This window comes from Mobula hypostoma, chromosome 7 (genome assembly GCF_963921235.1).
Source record: "Mobula hypostoma chromosome 7, sMobHyp1.1, whole genome shotgun sequence".
NCBI classification, from domain to species: Eukaryota; Metazoa; Chordata; class Chondrichthyes; order Myliobatiformes; family Myliobatidae; genus Mobula; species Mobula hypostoma.
This window is the reverse complement of record NC_086103.1, coordinates 87,782,744-87,798,911: the sequence shown is the minus strand read 5'-3', so window position 1 is coordinate 87,798,911 and position 16,168 is coordinate 87,782,744. Positions and strand designations below refer to the sequence as shown.

At 43.1% G+C, this 16,168-nt stretch overlaps 1 protein-coding gene across 3 annotated transcripts in view; it reads left to right on the top strand.

Moving 5' to 3' along the window:
• Positions 1 to 16,168, top strand: part of LOC134349421 (serine/threonine-protein phosphatase 2A 55 kDa regulatory subunit B beta isoform) — a 405,433-nt gene that overhangs the window by 267,474 nt on the left and 121,791 nt on the right. For all 3 annotated transcript variants that reach the window (XM_063053700.1, XM_063053698.1, XM_063053701.1), the window contains exon 3: positions 15,814 to 15,979. In XM_063053700.1, the coding sequence (XP_062909770.1) occupies positions 15,814 to 15,979 (166 nt within the window). The remainder of the gene's footprint in view (positions 1 to 15,813; positions 15,980 to 16,168) is intronic.

The window sequence follows — 16,168 nt, the reverse complement described above, 5'->3', positions numbered from 1 at the left end:
ATCAGGGAAGATGCCTGGATGATCTTATCCGAAGGGGAGAGCCTTCACAAGATGAAGGAGTCCTAGAAGGGAAGTTCTACCTGTGATTGGTGATGAGAATTCAGCTCTGTGAGTAAAGTGATACACCCAACTACTACCAAAATGAGCTCCAGTGTTAATGTGCACACTTAGACCAGTTTAACTGTAACAGTCCTTTTCACTATTTTTCTTCTTTTCATTTTCCTATTAATTGTTTGATGAAGCTGAAATTGGTAAATGTACTTCCTTTATAGTTTTATGCGGAGTATGATCCGTTATTCCTTGGCGACAATTGTGTATGGGCAGTATTTACGCAGCACTCACTCAAATGGAGGTTCCTTTAATCAGAATTCCCAGGGTTCCTGTTTGGTTGAACCCCAAATCATAATGACCTAGATATATATTGTTTATGGAACGCGGCCTTCTCACTGCTGAGTCACGAGGCTGTTAGCAGAGTTAGCTAACGAGCCAGGTTTGTATACTAGCCCCAGTGAGAGGGTTACACACAGTTTGCACCAGGTCTGTTATGGCCTATCTGTTAGCATCCTAGTTCACATACTTTTGTTGAACAGGTATAAAATGGAGACAAATTTCTGGGGGCAGCCAAATTTTATAATTGCTAACAGAATGTAAAGATATTAGATGTCATGAAGCTGGAAAAGATGCAGAAAATCATGTCATTGGGACTAGAGAGCTTGAGATATAAAGAGAGATTGGATATGCTGGGACTTTTTCCCCCTCTAGCGCTTAGTAGGCTGAAGGATGACCTTATAGAAGTTTACAGAATCATGAGAGACTTAGATATGGTTGATGATCGAGGTCTTTTTCCCAGGGTAGAGGAGTATAAAACTAGAGAGGATCAGTTTAAGATGAGAGGGGAAAAGTTTAATAGTAACCCAAGGGTATGTCAAAATGAACTGCCAGAGGAAGTGGTATAGGCAGGGTTGGTTACAATTTTTAAAAGACATTTACACAGGAACATCGATAGGGTAGTTTAGAGAAGGAGTTCCCAACCTGGGGTCCACAGACTCCTTGGTTAATGATAAGAGTCCATGACGTAAAAATGTTGGGAATTCCTGGTTTAGAAGAATATGTTCCAAACTCAAAGAAATGGGGACTAACTCTATTAGTCAACTTGGTCAGCATAGGCAAGTTGGATTAAAGGCCCTGTTCCATGCCAGATAACTGGATAACTCTAAGTAAGGCTTGCTTTAGTAGTTGATGCTCCAACCTTATATATTACTTTAAGTTATCACACACCTTTGTTACACCTTTTGAATGCTAAATACTTCCAAGTACTCATGGTACCCCACTAGTAACAGACTGCCAAGTTAGAAGAAAAAACTGTTTAGTTCTATTGTCTGCTTTCTGCCTGTACTGACATCACTCCTCCCCGCTTTTCAACCCTCCTAGGTTATGTCATATATTTTTTCTGTAGTGTCTCATCAACTGTCTTTTGCAAATCAGGATTTACCTTATCCTCTATTTTCACTTTCATTGGAAGCTTAAAACCACATCTCAGACAGAATTTAGGACTTTGAGATTTTAAGATAAAGAATCCAAAAAAAATATTGAGAGCTATTAGCTAGAGGAAGGGCTATTTTTTTCTCTTGGCTTGCCAAGTCTATCTGTTTCATTCCCTGGTCTTTGACTTGTGTTTACTTGCTTCCAGCTGCCAGCAGTCAAATCAGAAAATAGCCCTCGGCTTTCTTGTCACTATCAATCAGTTCACAACTCACGATAATTCCTGTCCTGGAATTCCATTCTCTGTACCAGAAAACATCAGTGTCACTGTCCAGAAAATTGAAACTAAACCACACAGCACTAATCTCACAGGGAGAGGGGCTAATAAGGAGTTCCTGGGAGTTTTCAGGTTTGATGCTGTTGCAGACTAGAAAATGGGGAATCTGATCTTGCTGTTAACCACACCAGCTCCTACAAATTTATTCTTATTTTCCTTCTATACTTTACTGAATCATGCAAAGTTTATGAGCACCAACAGCTCTTCTTCAATTTGCAAGCTTAAAGAATGATGGATTTGCTTTTATGTACAGCCTGTCACGATCTCCAGCTGTCTGAAACCAGTTAACTAGCAAAAGATGTGTGTTCACTGTTGTAAGAGGAAGGAAATGTGGCAGCAGCTTGTGCTCGACAGGCTCCCACCAGTCACAGAGATAACCTTTTTAGTGATATCATTGCATTACCTGGGAATTGCCCCACTCTCCTCAAGCATTGCCAGGGATCTTAAATCCACACGGATTGGGTTAAATGTCACTTCAGGCTCCCTCAGGACTACACTGGAGTGCCACCTTAGATTTTCTGCATAAACCTCTTTGGTGGGTCAAAGCTCATAAAAGAAGTCCATCCATTGAATTGACAGGGAAAGTTAGTAAAATATAGTGCCTTGTAAAAGTATTTAGCCCCCAACACTTTGTTCATAGAAATTAATGTTACGACCAGAGAATTTTATTAATTTAACTGAGATTTTTTATTTGTAAATCACATGCTCTTTTTTTCCACAATACACCCAAAAAAGGGAAAATTGTAAAGCATGAAAAACTAAAAAATGAGAAGCTGAAATGTCAGCAGTTCAAAAGTCTTCATCCCCCTTCGCTCAGTACTCAGAAACATCTCTCGCAGCTATTACAGCCAGTACTCTTTTTGGATAAGTCTTTATTAGCTTTGCACAACGTGATGGAGCAAGATTTTCTCATTCCTCCTTGCAAAATCGCTCAAGCCATGCCAGGTTAGTTGGAGAGCCGCAGTGGATAGCAATCGTGAGCTCTTGCCAGAGGTGATCGATCAGGTTAAGGCCATTATTCTGACTGGGCCACTCAAGGACATGAATCTTCTTCATTTGAAAGCCACTCTATGGTTGCTCAGGCAGCGTGGTTTGGGTTATTATCGTGCTGAAAGATGAATTTGCTCCCCAGTTCTTGCAGAGGCGAGCAGGTTTTTATCCAGCATCTCTCTGTATTTAGCAGCATTCATCTTGCCACCAATACCTGACCAGATTTCCAATCTCTGCTGCGGAAAAGTATCCCCATAGCTTGATGCTACCTCCACCATACTTTACAGAAGGGATGGTTTTACCAGCTGATGCACAGAATTAGAGTGTCGAGGCCAAAAATTTCCACTTTAATCTCATCCGACCACAAGACCTTCTTCCACAGTTTTACAGTATCTCCTAAGTGATGCTTTGCAAAGCCTTTATGGGCCTTTTTTAGCCAGTGTTTCTTCCTTGCCACTCTTAGGTAAGTATCCTTTTTTGTGGAAGGCTTTAGAGATTGTGGCGCCGTGAACTTAGAAACATAGAAAACCTACAGCACAATACAGGCCCTTCGGCCCACAAAGCTATGCCAAACATGTCCTTACCTTAGAAATTACCTAGGGTTACCCATAGCCCTTTATTTTTCTGAGCTGTATGTACCCATCCAGGAATGTCTTAAAAGACCCTATCGTATCTGCCTCCACCACCGCTGCCGGCAGCCCTTTCCATGCACTCACCACTCTCTGCGTAAAAAACTTACCCCTGACATCTCCTTTGTACCTACTTCCAAGCACCTTAAAACTGTGCCCTCTCGTGCTAGCCATTTCAGCCCTGGGAAAAAGTCTCTGACTATCCACATGATCAATACCTCTCATCATCTTATACACCTCTATCAGGTCACTTCTCATCCTTTGTTGCTCCAAGGGAAAAAGCTGATTTCACTCAATCTATCCTCATAAGGCATGCTCTCCAATCCAGGCAACATCCTTGGAAATCTCCTCTGCACCCTTTCTATGGTTTCCACATGCTTTCTATAGTGAGACGACCAGAACTGAGCACAGTTCTTCAAGTGGGGTCTGACCAGGGTCCTATATAGCTGTAACAGTGGGATCTGACCAGGGTCCGATATAACTTAATCTCCAGTTGCCGCCACAGGCTTCTGCAGCTCACCCAGAGTTGGTGTCACAGTAGCCTCTCTTACAAGTGACATTTTTCTCCAAAGACTAAGTCTAGAGAGGTGTCCTGACCTATGCAGTATGGCTGTGGGTTCATATTTTTCCACTTTTTCACAATGGACTGCACTGGGGTATGTTCAATGCCTCAGAGAAGGTCATGTACCCTTCCCCAGATTTGTGCTTTTTTTATAATTTCCCTGACTCGTCTTGATTACTCTATTGTCTTCATTTTGGTTTGGTCTGTTGAAAACCTACCATGCAGTTGGACCTTACAGAGAGAGGGGGTATTTATTCTTATGAATTCATTGAAAACCGTGATCCTCTAAATTTTCTACATCAGCAATTTGGGTAAGTATACTGCACACGAGGATTGTTAGTGTAGTAATTAAAGGTTCAACAGTTCATTTATTATCAATGTACACAACTCTGAAATTCATTTTCTCTGGGTAGCCATGAAACCAAGAAAGAAAAGAAAGGCAGCACAATTATTGACCCCCAAATCCCACTTCTCCATGCAAAAAAGTGTACAAAAACAGAACAGGCACATAGATCCTCAGATCCCCCCCCCCTCACCGCACAAAAAATGAGAAAAATCGGGCGAGAAACACAGAATACAAAAAAAATTATCAGACCGAGAAAAGTCTATAGTCCATGTCCACATCCAAAATGCAGAAAACCTGGCAACATTCTCTGGACACAGCAGCAGGCTGTCCCCTCTTTGGCAGCATAGCAGAGAGATCCTCAGTGATCAAAAGGCAGGAAGTCGACGCTCACCCTCCACAATCACTTTAATCAACACAGAATGGAAGCTTTCATCAGCAAAATAGAGTCAAACATTGGCACATGGCCGGCCCTGCAGCCTGCCTCTGTTTCCCAGAATCCTCTCAGAGACTGCAGAACAGTGAAGCACTCAAATGATCTTCAAGCTTCTGCTTCGATGTTCGATGTTGGAACTTGATGTTTCAATCTCCTTCGTCACTTTAATCAGCGAAACGTAGTCAAACATCGGCTCATGGGCTTGAGGTCCATACATGCTGCCTCCACCTCCTGGAATCCTCTGGGGGACTGCAGAGCGCTGGAACACCCAAATGATCTCCAAACGACAAATCACAGACTCCAACAGTTCCAGAACCACATCTAAGATAAAAAAAAAACAAATGTGAAAGACGTAAAAGAAGGAAAAAGATTGTTTCATGATCCATTCAGAAGATGTTGACCGAAGGAGCATTGTACACAGTCACCATCTACACCAGAAGTCAATTACAAAGGGGATGGACACTTTTATAGCCTCAGAATTTTGGTTTTAATTCTTTGTAAATTGTTGACAGGTTTTGGATTTTATTTTTGGAATTTCTCTTGACATACTGCACAATGTTTTATAGATACCTCAAAAAAAAGCTACTCCATAAATTTTAGATTTAGAAAATGAGCCAGTAAAATTTGTGGGGGCTGAATACTTTGTCAAAGCACTGTAAAGTTGCTGCTCAGCCAATGCATGTTCCAGGGCATTCCTTAGGCAGGGATCCTGACAGCTTACTATGCCTTGCAGTGTACATCAATGGACAGGATCAGACAGAGGACCAAGAGTATTTGTGATTTTCCCATGATGAAGCTGAGATACGAGTTTGCATTATTCTACACACTAGCTAGATGAAATAGAAGCAGAAAATGCTGGCAATACACAGCAAGTCAAGCAACATCCATGTACAGAGAAAAGAAATGAGTTTCTCTTTCAGATCTGTGATCATTCAGCAGAATTGGGGAAATTTGTTTGTGCATTCTGGTGGAGAGGCAGCAATACATGCAATGTTGTGTAATGGATAGTGTGTGTTCATTTTACAAGCGGTGTGTGTGGGAATACTTTTCTGGGAGCTGGAGTGGGGCCACTCATGTCTTTTGATCACTGCCAACCTTGCCTCAACACTGTTCATCTATCTTTCATCCATGAACTTTCGTGCCGAGAATGAATTGCAGGGTCCTCACCGGGTTATAACAGGCATCTGACCACTGATAGTTTCTGAGAACTGTTCATAACCCAGACAATTCATAAGTGAGAAACATGGCCACCCGTATTGAATTAAAAACATCGGCCAACCAGGGGTGATATATAGATAGACCAGGCATTTAATTCAACCAGTCAGATTTCTCTCCAAGATGCAATGATTTATTGTTGCAAGAAAATTATTATCCTTACTGAATAAAATCTCTGCTCTGTATGTAATAAAGGACTAGTTTGTTTCATTCATGCTACATAAGGATAGAATGTTTACTGTGATCCCAGGCTTACACCAAAGCCATGCATTGAGTTCTCACACAGCAGAAGATGCCTCCACCCCCACAGCAGACTACTGGTTTCCCAAATGTATGAGCAGTCCGTATCAGGTCTTTGTAACCTGGGATGGACCTAAACGGTCAATTTGAGTCTTGGAATATTCTGTTGTCACTAACGTTAGGGAGACATTACCACTAACCATTTCCTGATTTCACTGCTCCACAATCAAATTCCATTTTATTTTGAGAAGCAATATGTAAGCAAATAATGTAGAACTTTATTGCACTTTTTAGAGTGTTCTTGTATCTCTTTCATTATAATGGTGAGCTGCACAGTTTATGGTTTGCTGTGCAGCCTAATCAAGGTTCTGTACATGGCCTTTCTCTGTTTTCATTCTGACCATGAAATTTAACATCCATCCTTTATTTCCCTTTTTAATAGTTTATTTAACCTGGATCACTATTAAAGTAAATCTTAGAGATGTTATCTAAATAATTCTTGGTCTTTAATGCCCAGTTAGTTATGTTACAGTATTGTTGTGTGGCCGCTTTGTTAATTAGATTAGATTAGATTAGATTCAACTTTATTGTCATTGTGCCGAGTACAGATACAAAGCCAATGAAATACAGTTAGCATCTATCCAGAAATGCAAAGAATAGTGTTATTTACAAAATAACTGCGAATAAGAAATAAGTGCTACAGCACACAAATATAAAAGTACTGAGACAGCACAATATGAGTGCAATACTGCTTAGCGTTGTGATGTGAGGTTCAGCAGGGTCACAGCCTTAGGGAAGAAGCTCTTCCTGTGTCTGCTGGTGTGGGAACGGAGGCTCCCGTAGCGCCTACCAGATGGGAGGAGAGTAAAAAGTCCATGGTTAGAGTGAGATGCATCCTTGATAATGCTTTTCGCCCTGCCCAGGCAGCGTTTATGGTAGATGTTCTCAATGGTGGGCAATTGGGTGCCAATAATCCGCCGGGCAGTTTTCACCACCCGCTGGAGTGAATTGGGGTCCAATACGGGACAATTGCCATACTACACTGAGATGCAGTTGGTGAGTATGCTCTCAATGGTACAGTGGTAAAAATCCATCAGTATCCTGGGACAGAGGGCAGGATGGAGGAGTTCAGGGACCAGGAGAGATCCTCGGAAATGTGGACACCAAGGAATTTGAAGCTTGATACACGTTCCACTACAGCTCCGTTGATGTAGATGGGGACATGAGTGTGGCTCCTAGCATGCCTGAAGTCCACAATGATCTCCTTGGTCTTCTGGGTGTTAAGGTCCAGGTTGTTGTCGGCACACCACGCGGCCAGGTGCTGGACCTCGTTCCTGTACGCCGTCTTGTCATCCCCTCTGATCAGGTCAACCACCGTGGTGTTGTCTGCGAACTTGATTATGGAGTTAGAACCATGTACAGGAACACAGTCATAGGTGAAAAGGGAGTACAGAAGAGGGCTCAGCACACAGCCTTGAGGCAGCCTTCCGGGTGAGAGTGGAGGAGAAGAGGTTGTCTAACTTTACTGATTGGGGTCTGTTAGTCGGAAAGTCCAAGTCCAATTGCAGAGGGATGAGCTGATACCAAGCTGGCGAAGTTTGACGATCAGCTTGGAGGGAATCACAGTACTGAATGCCGAACTAAAGTCAATGAACAGCATTTTGACGCAAGAGTTGGGGCTGTCCAGGTGGGTCAGGGTAGAGTGAAGTGCCATGGAGATGGCGTCCTCTGTTGACCTGTTGGTGCGATAGGCAAATTGTTGGGGGTCCTAGGTAGTGGGCAGACAGGATTTCAGATGTGATAGAACCAGTCTCTCAAAGCACTTTGCAATAACTGTACCTCTTCCTATAGATGCTGCCTGGCTTGCTGCGTTCACCAGCATTTTTTTATGTGTGTTGCTTGCAATGATGGGGGTAAGTGCAACTGGGCAGAAGTCATTCAGGCCCGTGGCAGTAGAATGCTTCAGCGCTGGCACGATGGTCACGATCTTGAAGATTGTGGGGACAACCGCCTGGGCCAGAGACAGATTAAAAATGTCCGTGAAGACCCCAGCCAACTGCCCTGCACAGACTCTGAGCACACAGCCAGGTATTCCATCCAGATCAGCTGCCTTCCGTACATTCATCCTGCTCAGGGTGGCGCAAATATCGGAGGTGGAAAGTGAGGGAGGCAGTTCACTAGGTGGGAGATCCGCTTTGAAGGTGACCTCCTTGTTCTCCTCGGTCAAAGTGAGCGTAGGAGTAATTGAGCTCGTCAGGGAGGGAAACAGAGCTGGAAGGGGGCACAGTACCAGGTGATTTGAAGTCTGTAATGATCTGTATGCCATGCCACATGTGCCGGGGGTCTGAGGAGTTGAAATGCTCCTCGATGCTCTGTTTGTATGTGTGTTTAGCCTGAGAGATTCCCCTCCTCAGGTTGGCCCTGGCTGAGCTGTAAGCCTCCTGGTCTCCAGACCTGAAGGCTGAATCTCTGGCTTTGAGCAGGAGGCAAAATTCTCTGTTCATTCATGGTTTCTGATTGGGGAAAAAAGGAAATTACTTCCTATCCCATTAAAATGTCTTTTAGTTTCACAGCATTGTAGAGCACGCAGAGTAGATCCTTGTTTACCAGTCACATTACAGAATTACAAATTCTCTTCTTGATGGTAAATTGATCCTCATTATTGTTACATCTGCAACGCCAAACCACAACTTGTACCTCTCTTTAATTTCTCGTTTGATTTCCCTGTTTCCCTCTTCTGCCTGGAAATGAACTGCAGTTTTTGTAGTCTAATAGGATTAGATAGTTACATCTTCATGGTGAAGTTCAGTGCTCACCCTAATGCCCCATCCATGCCCAAATACGAATAAGGGAGACAGCAACACAAAATCTACATCTGCAGGGGTGAGAACTGACTGATTCTCCTAACAATACCTTTAAAGGGTACTGTTGAAAGGCTGGAGGAACTCACGAGGTCAAGCATTATGTGGGTGGAGATGAGGGGGGAGTAACAATGGCAACCTTCCAGGTTGGAACTAGAAGGGGAGAAGGGAAGTGGTGAGATGGGAGCCAGTGGTCATTGATGGACTGAGGTGGATGAAAGCAGACACACACACACACGCACGCACACGCACACACACACACGCACACACACACACACACACACACACACACACACACACACACATAAACACACCTTGAGGAACTCAGCACATCAGGCAGTATCTATGAAAGGGAGGAAACAATCATTGTTTTGGGCCAAGGCCCTTCATCAGAACTGTCAACTGTCTATTCCCCTCCATGAATGCAGAGTTCTGCTGAGTTCCTCCAGCATTTTGTGTGTGTTGCTCAAGATCTCCAGCATCTGCAGAATCTTTTATGTCAATGAAAGCTGCCAGGCAGGTTGCACCAAGTGCGCTGCAGATGGCGGCAGACAAAAGAGATAAAATGGGAGGCAGATGGAGCAAGGTGGGGGAGGGGAGTACAAGTTGGAGACAACTGCTGGAGGGAGATAAGCTACCAGTACTACAATCTGATCAGCAAAGGAGGTAACAATGGAAACCATTAGGGGAAAGGTGGTAGGTCTGTGGGCAATCTTCAGAAAATTCACTATAAAACTTTCATTCATTCCCCTTGGTAGAGATATACCTTTCGACAAAATTTTAATAGGACAGCTCTTGGCCAATGTTTACTTGCAGGCAATCTGGGGTTTGTGAGAACTGTCAGGAAAAACTGAGTGAAAGGAATTGGATTGTAACGTTGTTATTTTGATTCCTGTGCACGCTGATTCTGATTCTGTATTCGTTTTATCAGCATCACCACCATTCCTCACACAGATCCTTTGAAATAAAAGCTCCTTGTAAGTTAGTTCCTCTATATTAGTTTGAGTCACTGAACTAAAAAGATCTCTTTTGTGGATTGACTCATGGCTACGTTATTAGGTACAGGAGATACCTAATATGGTCGTGGTCTTCTGCCTCTGTAGCCAATCGACTTCAAGTTTTGATGTGTTGTGCATTCAGAGATGCTGTTCTGCACAACCCTTCCTGCCAGCTTGAACCAGTCTGGCCATTCTTCTCTGATCTCTCCCTTTGACAAGGCATGTAGAACAAAGCACTTTTTGCCCACAGATCTGCTGCTCATTGGATGTTTGTTTGTTTTTCATGCCTATCTCTGTAATTTTTTTTTCCTTCCATTCAAGATGGTGCCAATGAACAACAATTCCTCAGGCGACATCTCCCAGATAGTCAATCATTTCAGTTTTTTTGTGTCTTTTAATTATTCTTTTTATCTTAATTTTGTTTTTGAAACTGTTGGAGCCTGTGACTTACAGTCTGCAGTTCATTCGAATGAGCTCGCACTCTGCTGTCCACAAGAAAACTTCAGGAGAGATATGTGAGCACGAGGTCACACGAGAGGAAGCTCAGGGACAAAACAAGGGCCATGATTGATGACATTTCTCGCTGATTAAAGCATCAAGGATGATTGAAAGGTTGAGGCAAATGTAGAGGAGAGCGAGTGGTTCTCGGAGAGGTCGCTAGTTCGAGTTGCTGTCCTCAGAGAGGCCACTGGTTCTTGATGCTTTCCTCGGTGTGTCTGCAGGTTGAAATGAACTGAATTGAATTGAATCTACTTTATTTATTACATCCTTCACATAGATGAGGAGTAAAAATTTTTATGTTACATCTCTGTCTCAATGTGCAATCATTGTAATTTATAATAAATAGAACAGTTAATGTAATATAGAGTACACTCAAATCAGTGTGAGTTAATCAGTCTGATGGCCTGGTGGAAGAAGCTGTCCTCGAGCCTGTTGGTCCTGGCTTTTATGCTGCGTACTGCTTCCCAGCTGGTAGCAGCTGGAACAGTTTGTGGTGGGGTGACTCAGGTCCACAATGATCCTATGGGCCCTTTTTATATATCTGTGCTTGTAAATGTCCTGAATCATAGGAGCATTGTTACAAAGGTGGATGAGCTTAGAGTATGGATTGATACCTGGAAGTATGATGTTGTAGCTATTAGTGAAACATGGTTGCGGGGGGGTGTGATTGGCAACTAAATATTCCTGGATTTCGTTGCTTCAGGTGTGATAGAATCAGAGGGGCAAGAGGGGGAGGTGTTGCATTGCTTGTCAGAGAAAATATTACAGCAGTGCTCTGACAGGATAGGTTAGAGGGCTCGTCTAGGGAGGCTATTTGGGTGGAATTGAGCAATGGGAGAGATGTAGTAACACTTGTAGGGGGGAGCGAGAATTGGAGGAGCAAATTTGTAAGGAGATAGCAGATATTTGTAGTAAGCACAAGGTTGTGATTGTGGGAGATTTTAATTTTCCATACATAGACTGGGAAGCCCATACTGTAAAAGGGCTGGATGGTTTGGAGTTTGTAAAATGTGTGCAGGATAGTTTTTTGCAGCAATACATAAAGGTACCAACTAGAGAAAGGGCAGTGTTCGATCTCCTGTTAGGGAATGAGATAGGTCAGGTGACGGAGGTATGTTTTGGGGAGCACTTCGGGTCCAGTGATCACAATGCCATTAGTTTCAATATAATTCTGGAGAAGGATAGGTCTGGACCCAGGGTTGAGATTTTTGATTGGAGAAAGGCTAACTTTAAGGAGATGTGAAAACGATTCAGAAGGAGTGGATTGGGACAAATTATTTTATGGGAAGGATGTAATAGAGAAATGGAGGTCATTTAAGGGTGAAATTTTGAGGGTACAGAATCTTTATGTTCTTGTTAGGTTGAAAGGAAAGGTTAAAAGTTTGAGAGAGCCATGGTTTTCAAGGGATATTGGAAACTTGGTTCGGTAAAAGGGAGATATCTACAACAAATATAGGCAGCATGGAGTAAATGAGGTGCTCGAGGAATATAAAGAATGTGAACAGAATCTTAAGAAAGAAATTAGAAAAGCTAAAAGAAGATACGAGGTTGCTTTGGCAAGTAAGGTGAAAATAAGTCCAAAGCGTTTCCACAGCTATATTAATAGCAAAAGGATAGTGAGGGATAAAATTGGTCCCCTAGAGAATCAGAGTGGACAGCTATGTGTGGAACGAAAAAAGATGGGGGAGATTTTGAGCAATTTCTTTTCTTCAGTATTCACGAAGGAGAAGGATGTTGAATTGTGTAAGGTAAAGGAAACAAGTAGGGAAGTTATGGAAACTATGTTGATTAAAGAAGAGGAAGTATTGGCGCTTTTAAGGAATATAAAAGTGGATTAGTCTCCGGGTCCTGACAGGATATTCCCGAGGACCTTGAGGGAAGTTAGTGTAGAAATAGCAGGGGCTCTGACAGAAATATTTCAAATGTCATTAGAAACGGGGATGGTGCCGGAGGATTGGTGTATTGCTCATGTTGTTCTATTGTTTAAAAAGGGTTCTAAGAGTAAACCTAGCAATCATTAGCCTGTAGGTTTGATGTCAGTGGTGGGTAAATTAATGGAAAGTATTCTTAGAAATGGTACGTATAATTATCTGGATAGACAGGGTCTGATTAGGAACAGTCAACATGGATTTGTGTGTGGAAGGTCATTTTTGACAAACCTTATTGAACCTTTTGAAGAGGTTACTAGGAAAGTTGACGAGGGTAAAGCGGTGGATGTTGTCTATATGGACTTCAGTAAGGCATTTGACAAGGTTCCACACGGAAGGTTAGTTAGGAAGGTTCAATCGTTAGTATTAATATTGAAGTAGTGAAATGGATTCAGCAGTGGCTGGATGGGAGACGCCAGAGAGTACTGGTGGATAACTGTTTGTCAGGTTGGAGGCCAGTGACTAGTGGTGTGCCTCAGGGATCTGTACTGGGTCCAATGTTGTTTGTCATGTACATTAATGATCTGGATGATGGGGTGGTAAATTGGATGAGTAAGTATGCAGATGATACTAAGATAGGTGGTGTGGATAATGAAGTAGGCTTTCAAAGCTTGTAGAGAGATTTAGGCCAGTTAGAAGAGTGGGCTGAAAGATGGCAAATGGAGTTTAATGCTGCTAAGTGTGAGGTGCTACATTTTGGTAGGACTAATCAAAATAGGACATACGTGGTAAGTGGTAGGGCATTGAAGAATGCAATAGAACAGAGGGATCTAGGAGTAATGGTGCATAGTTCCCTGAAGGTGGAATCTCATGTGGATAGGGTGGTGAAGAAAGCTTTTGGTATGCTGGCCTTTATAAATCAGAGCATTGAGTAAAGGAGTTGGGATGTAATGTTAAAATTGTACAAGGCATTGGTAAGGGCAAATTTGGAGTATTGTGTACAGTTCTGGTCACTGAATTAAAGAAAAGAGGTCAACAAAATAGAGAGAGTACAGAGAAGATTTACTAGAATGTAACCTGGGTTTCATCACCTAAGTTACAGAGAAAGGTTGAACAAATTGGGTCTTTATTCTTTGGAGCATAGAAGGCTGAGGGGGGATAGACAGAGTTGACGTGGATAGACTATTTCCATTGAGAGTGGGGGAGATTCAAACAAGAGGACATGAGTTGAGAGATAAGGGCAAAAGTTTAGGGGTAACACAAGGGGAACGTCTTTACTCAGAGAGTGGTAGCTGTGTGGAACAAGCTTCCAGCAGAAGTGGTTGAGGCAGGCTCGATATTGTCATTTAAAGTAAAATTGCCTAGCTATATGGACAGGAAAGGAATGGAGGGTTATGGGCTGAGTGCAGGTCAGTGGGACTAGGTGAGAGTAAGCGTTCGGCACGGACTAGAAGGGCCAAGATGGCTTGTTTCCATGCTGTAATTGCTATATGGTTATATGGGAAGTTCACATATACAGATGCGCTGGGCTGTCCACACCACTCCATACCAAACTTCTTCAACCATCTGAGGTGAAAGAGGCGCTGTTGTGCCTTTTTCACTATACATTTGGTGTGCACAGATTATGTGCGGTCCTCAGTGATGTGTACGCCGAGGAATTTAAAGCTGTTTACGCTCTCAACCCCAAATCCATTGATGTCAATAGGGGCTAGCCCGTCTCCATTCCTCCTGTAATCCACAACCAGCTCCTTTGTTTTTGCGACATTGAGGGAGAGGTTGTTTTCTTGACACCACTGTGTCAGACAGATGACTTATTCCCTGTAGGCCACCTCGTTATTGTTTGAGATAAGGCCAATCAATGTAGTTTCATTGGCCAATTTAATTACTAGATTGGAGCTGTGCGTGGTGACACAGTCATGGGAATACACGGAGTAAAGGAGGGGACTCAGTACACAGCCCTGAGGGGCTCCTGTGTTGAGAGACAGAGGGTTGGAGGTGAGGGAGCCCACTCTTACCACCTGCCAGCGATTTGACAGGAAGTCCAGGATCCAGCTGCACAAGGCAGGGTCAAGGCCAAGGTCTCTGAGCTTCTTGCTGAGCCCGGAGGAAATTGCGGTGTTGAATGCTGAACTGTTTGAGTTGCTGCAGCCTGAGAGGCCGCTGGTTTGTGTCGTTGCCCTTGGAGGGGCCACTGGTTCGAGTCACTGCCTTTGGAGGGGCCGTTGGTTCGAGTCACTGCCTTTGGAGGGGCCGTTGGTTCGAGTCACTGCCTTTGGAGGGGCCGCTGGTTCGAGTCACTGCCCTCGGAGGGGCCGCTGGTTCGAGTCATTGCCCTCGGAGGGGCCACTGGTTTGAGTCACTGCCCTCAGAGGGGGCGCTAGTTCGAGTCACTGCCCTCGGAGAGGCTGTTGGTTCGAGTCACTACCCTCGGAGTCAGAGTTGCTGCGGTCCCTATACTCTCGGAGATGTTATTGAAATTCTGAAATTTATCAATAGGAATGTAGTTGAAACTAACTGTAGTTCATATTGGCCTCTTTCAGTTCTATGTTGTTTTTCGTGTTCCGTCCTTTCTTTCTTCTGAGTTGGCGGGCTGGGGGTTTGAATGATCTTTAGTTTTTGTGTGAGGGAGTGGTTGGGGGGTGGGGTCTGTAAGTTCTTTCTTTTTCTTTTCGTGTTGGGGGGGATTGATGTCTTCTTTCAACTAGTCTATGGTTTCCTGTATTCTATGGCTAGCTGGAGAAGAGGAATCTTAGAGCTGTATTCTGCATGCATACTTTGATAATAAAATGTACCTTTGAAACTCTAGAGACTGCTGTGTGTGAAAACTCCAGGAGATCAGCAGTTTCTGAGATACTCAAACTGACCCCGTCTGACATCAACAATCATTCCACGGTGTTGTGTCAACCTTTGAACCAATGCCTAGAACAATCTAATGCTTCCCTCCCACATAGCTCTCCATTTTTCTTTCATTCATGTGCCTATCTTCGAGTCTCTTAAATCTCCCCAATATATCTGCCTCTACTACCACTATCCCCAATAGAGCATAACACTCACTTACCACTCTCTGTGTAATAAAAGCCATACCTCTGACATCCCCTTATACTTTCCTGTAATACTGGCTGTCTTCTCTATCTATACCTCTGTATCAAGTCATCTCTCATCCTCCTTCACTCCAAAGAGAAAGCTCAAGATCGCTCAGCCTCTGCTTATTAAACATGCTCTCTTCAATAATCTCTTCCCTCTAATAATTTATCTTTTACTAATCCAGATAATAATACTCAGTATTTATCTTTAAGTGGTATTACTGAGACAAGTTGTGAGTAATGCATTTATTTTGTTATTTGCCCACAGAGTAAAAACCAGTCCCATCGCAGGGGAGAATATAATGTTTACAGCACTTTCCAGAGCCATGAACCGGAGTTTGATTATCTGAAGAGTCTTGAGATTGAAGAGAAGATAAATAAAATCAGGTGGCTACCCCAGCAAAATGCAGCCTACTTTCTTCTGTCAACCAATGGTAGGTTATAGGAACATAGTATTGGTAATAGATTGTAAAGTGTCTCACGTGTTTTATCATTTGCTATTTCCTATCAATTGCAAAACAATTAATATCTTTGTGGGTCTGTGAATAATAAGAAGGTATATGATATTTTTGTATGCTGCAGTTTTGTATTTGTCCCAGTCTAGGAACATTAGAGAAAAAGTA